A 4,136-nucleotide genomic window follows, 5' to 3' on the forward strand; every position below is an offset into this window, starting at 1 on the left:
CACGTTCCGCCTAGAGTTGTTTTAAAGTCTCGTGGCKTAGCTGTAGCATGGTGGTACACGTGACACAGCCAATGATGCATAAACCCAGCCCGCTAGAATAAAAGGGAGGGCCATTCTCGTGCAGATCGCACAGAAAGGGGATGGGTTGGAAGCGCCGTCCAACACGTGAGGCTCATGTGACGGAGGTAGGTCAGCTATCCAACTGAGAGACTGTCTTGTCACAGGGTTTATTTAACACGTAGACCAAACTACTCCTCTCTCACACATTTACCCGGGAGTGGAGCTTCTAAACCATTGCTGTGCTTGGATCTCAGAGTGACACCATCACCTTGACAGTCTGCAAAGCAATAGCTTGTTGAAAGATTATTCTTTATAAAAAAATGTGTTAACTATTGAATAGAAGAACATAACAATAATAGCAAGAAGAAGAAGAAAAATATTTATTTCTTATTTGCTGAAACAGATCTGAAGAAGCCTATTTTTAAGGTTTCATTTTTTGAAGACCAATATTTGGATTTAATAAAGACGCAAAATGGAGAGGATTACAAGTGCACAACCTCCTCCTTGTATGGCAAAACACCAGTTGCTGGAGATGGCAGACATGCAAGGGTAAGTCCCCAGAAACAGCTGGTAATTTATGCATTATAACATGCAAAACAACCTGGTATTGTTGTGTAAATAAATAAATAACATTAAGCATGATTTCTTATCAATATTTTATTCGCATTGTCCTATAGAATGGATTTCCCAATGTACGTGTACAAACCCCGACGGGGGTTGAAGCGCGGGGAAGACAGTAAGGTATGCTACAGTTCTTTACTTTAAACATTTTGTTCATTTAGTTTAAAACAACATGTTCATCTTTGGTAATATATTCATTCTTATTCCATATTGAATATATGTTACACATTGACTTACAAATGTATGCATGTTTTCCCGCAGGAGTCGTACAAGTTACCCCACCGATTGATTGAGAAGAAAAGACGTGACAGAATCAATGAATGCATTGCCCAACTGAAGGATTTATTGCCAGAACATCTCAAACTTGCAGTGAGTACGACTTTAATGTGTACTGACTATGTAATAGCAATGCAAAAGGTCTAGCGCCACCTGGTTCATGTTTCATTTGTTTTTGTCGAATCGATGCCTTGATTAGTCTGACATTTAAAGTTATTATTCGATTTTTTACCTCATAATTATCCCCCACGATGAAATCGGGAGGAGACTGTCGATCTGTCTCCGGCCGCCCGTTCGTTCGATCGTATGTTAAACGCGATATCTTAGACAGCACGGGGCCGATGTTGACAAAACGTGGGTGAATTATGCTCTTTGCCATAGAGATCCCGTCATTTACAAAATTAGACTGATTGATTGGCCCAAGGCGGGAGCTATAGTAATTAACTGAAATCTGCATCATTTGTGGGGGAGGACGTGTTTACTGTTGCCTTTTGTAAATGTGTTTTATTATTAATATTATTATTATATCAATACTTGTTCATATTATCATACTGAAAAGGTTGGCTAATTATAATTAATTGATTTAACTGCCTACACATATTGACACAAAGCCTTTAAAAACAATACATATTACATAAATAGTACATTGATCAACTATGCTTTTAAGTTATAGTTATTGCATTGTGTTTGAATGTTGGTGTGTGGATTCCCTGCCTTCCCCCCTGTGGTGGTGTGTCCTTTGTTCAGCTGCTGAAAGTGTTACATAAGAAAGATCAACATGCTTATGGAAGGTTTTCCTGTTTTAGACTTTGGGCCATTTGGAGAAAGCTGTGGTGTTGGAACTCACCCTGAAGCATGTGAAAGCCCTGAGCACTCTCCTGGATCAGCAGCAGCAGAAAATCATTGCATTACAGAATGGCATGCAAATCAGTAAGTTTGACACCGTGAGATACACTGTTTATTATGGGCTACACCCTATTCCCCCCGATCAATAGTATTATTTATTATTGACATACCATCGAGACGGTGGTTTCATTGCCAAAACTGTAGTATTATTGAATATATCTGATATGACTTTGTTTCTCACAGGTGATCAGAGCAGTGTTAGCTCAGAGAACAGCGAGGAGATGTTCCGCCTTGGTTTCCACGTCTGTGCTAAGGAGGTCCTCCAGTACCTGGCTAACCAGGAGAGCAGCAAAGACCACCTGACCCCCTCCCACATGATCAGCCATCTCCAGAAAGTAGCATCAGAGGTGCTCCAGGGTCCACCCAGGCCCAAGCCAGAAGAGTCTACCCACAAACCTGTCGAGAGCATGGAAAAGCCTGCTGGTCATCCGCCTAAGGGCAACGAGGGTAACACCAAGAACTTTGTGTCTGTCATTCAAAGGACATACCCCCACGGACATGGGGAGCAGAGTGGCAGTGACACAGACACTGACAGCGGCTATGGAGGGGAACACGAGAAACGGGACCCCAAAGGCCAACGCACAAGCTGCTACGGCAAGGAGGGGGAGCTCAAGTATGATGTGGCTGAGAGGATGGCAGGAGGTGGCATCAAGCAGGAGGGTGATGAGCCCCAGATCAAGAGGTTAAGAGCTGACTCCTCAGAGGATGAGTCTTCCTCTGGACAGGTGGTCAGCAGCCACGGAAGCTACATGAGCTTCTCCCAACACCAGACCCCACTCTGCATGCCCTTCTACCTCATCCCCCAAATGGCTGCAGCATGGCCCATGCTGGAGAAGTGCTGGTACCAAGGGGGCATGCCCCTTTTGTACCCAGGCATGAGTGGTTCTGCAGCCAGCTTGTCTCCAGAGAAACTACCCCAAAACCTGGTAATGTCGCCCAGGCCAGGTTCCCCGGCACACCACCAGACACCTATGGATTCACCAGCTCTCTTCCAGGCTTTAAAGCAAGTCCCCCCCATGAACTTGGAATCCAAAGACTGATACACTTTTGTGTTTGCACCCTGCTCTATGAATATTTGTGTTGAATGAATCGCCTGCTGGAAGGCATCCAGGGAATGGGAAAACAAAGACGAGAGCACCAGCAAGCAGCTGTTTCACCCCTCAGCCCACATTCTCCCTTTGAGAGCAAACAGCAACTGTTACAGACAAACACAGTAGCCACCGCCCTCCAAGCTAGCATCCATACACTGAGAGGAGCCTTGGAGCCAGTCAGCACTGAAGCTCAGTCCCTTTAGAGGCTCAGATATGACCTGTTGCAAAGTTCTGAGTAACTGTAAAGAGATGGTCTACACCAGGACATGACAAAAGTGTTTCAGGGTGAGACTTACCGTGGGGATGGTTTCTCTCCACTTCTGTTTAATCTCAGAGTTAAACCCAGAATGTGATGCGCAGACAGCACAGCCCCCAGCCATTCGGACCTGCCCTTTGCACACATCGGTCTATAATGAATGTAAGAATTGTAACGAAACCCCTGTAGATGCTGCTTGAGTTTCTACGTGTTGTAAACCTGTCACTGGAGGTTGAAACTGAAACTGCAACAGACCGTCCTTTAGACTAGAACGCTACCAAATACGTCTCTGGTTTATGTTGACCAGGGTAGTCACAAAATCATTGCTCCCTCTTCACCCACCAAGTGTACCTTGCAGCTAAATTGATTTTTATTCTTTAAACAAGTCAGGATGGTGTCACAGGACCTGATCTGCGTCACTCATGATGTAAATACAGAAGTGATTTTAGTTTTGAGTTTGTAACTCACTACCATTCGTGCAAGTAGTTCTTGTGAGGTAATGTCTTGTAATTATTTTGTTTATACTACTTGTACATATCTATTTTTGATACATGACCTACAGAGTGTATTTTCATTGTGACTAGAAGGAGAGAGTTTTAGCTGGCCATTTTGCTGTATGCCAAGAGAATGTGTACATAGCATTGTGCTAGACCTGATTTGCATCATGCTCATTATTAATTTCTCGTCTGGTCAATTTCAGTCCTGATCTAAGTTTATGCTGTTGCCTTTACTTGTTTATAGCAGACAACAATTACGGCGGATGTCTAACTGTATTTGTATTAATTATTGAGTCTGTGGCAAAGAGAGGAGAGTGAATGTAACGTTAAGGCAAAATGTTAGTTTTCTATAGAACGAGGTACTTGGATTTGTATTTTAGGATCTAACAGATGGTTGCTTGTTGTACATATTTTGTCTAGTATTGTTGA

At 43.4% G+C, this 4,136-nt stretch overlaps 1 protein-coding gene across 1 annotated transcript; it reads left to right on the forward strand.

Moving 5' to 3' along the window:
- Positions 1-226: 226 nt before the first annotated feature.
- Positions 227-3,559, forward strand: LOC111969858 (class E basic helix-loop-helix protein 40). The gene is made up of 5 exons (XM_023996190.2): positions 227-609; positions 738-801; positions 943-1,050; positions 1,764-1,887; positions 2,047-3,559. The coding sequence occupies exons 1-5, from the start codon at positions 533-535 to the stop codon at positions 2,901-2,903; spliced, it is 1,230 nt and encodes a 409-aa protein (XP_023851958.1). The 5' UTR covers positions 227-532; the 3' UTR covers positions 2,904-3,559.
- The last annotated feature ends 577 nt before the right edge of the window (positions 3,560-4,136 follow it).

The sequence above is a fragment of the Salvelinus sp. IW2-2015 genome, linkage group LG11 (genome assembly GCF_002910315.2).
Source record: "Salvelinus sp. IW2-2015 linkage group LG11, ASM291031v2, whole genome shotgun sequence".
Lineage (NCBI taxonomy): Eukaryota > Metazoa > Chordata > Actinopteri > Salmoniformes > Salmonidae > Salvelinus > Salvelinus sp. IW2-2015.

Excerpts from the sequence above, each read along its gene's own strand:
- LOC111969858 (XM_023996190.2), top strand. The coding sequence starts at position 533 with ATGGAGAGGATTACAAGTGCACAACCTCCTCCTTGTATGGCAAAACAC. Across the intron at positions 610-737 it reads GAGATGGCAGACATGCAAGG|AATGGATTTCCCAATGTACG; the intron begins GTAAGTCCCCAG and ends ATTGTCCTATAG. Across the intron at positions 1,051-1,763 it reads CAGAACATCTCAAACTTGCA|ACTTTGGGCCATTTGGAGAA; the intron begins GTGAGTACGACT and ends TTCCTGTTTTAG.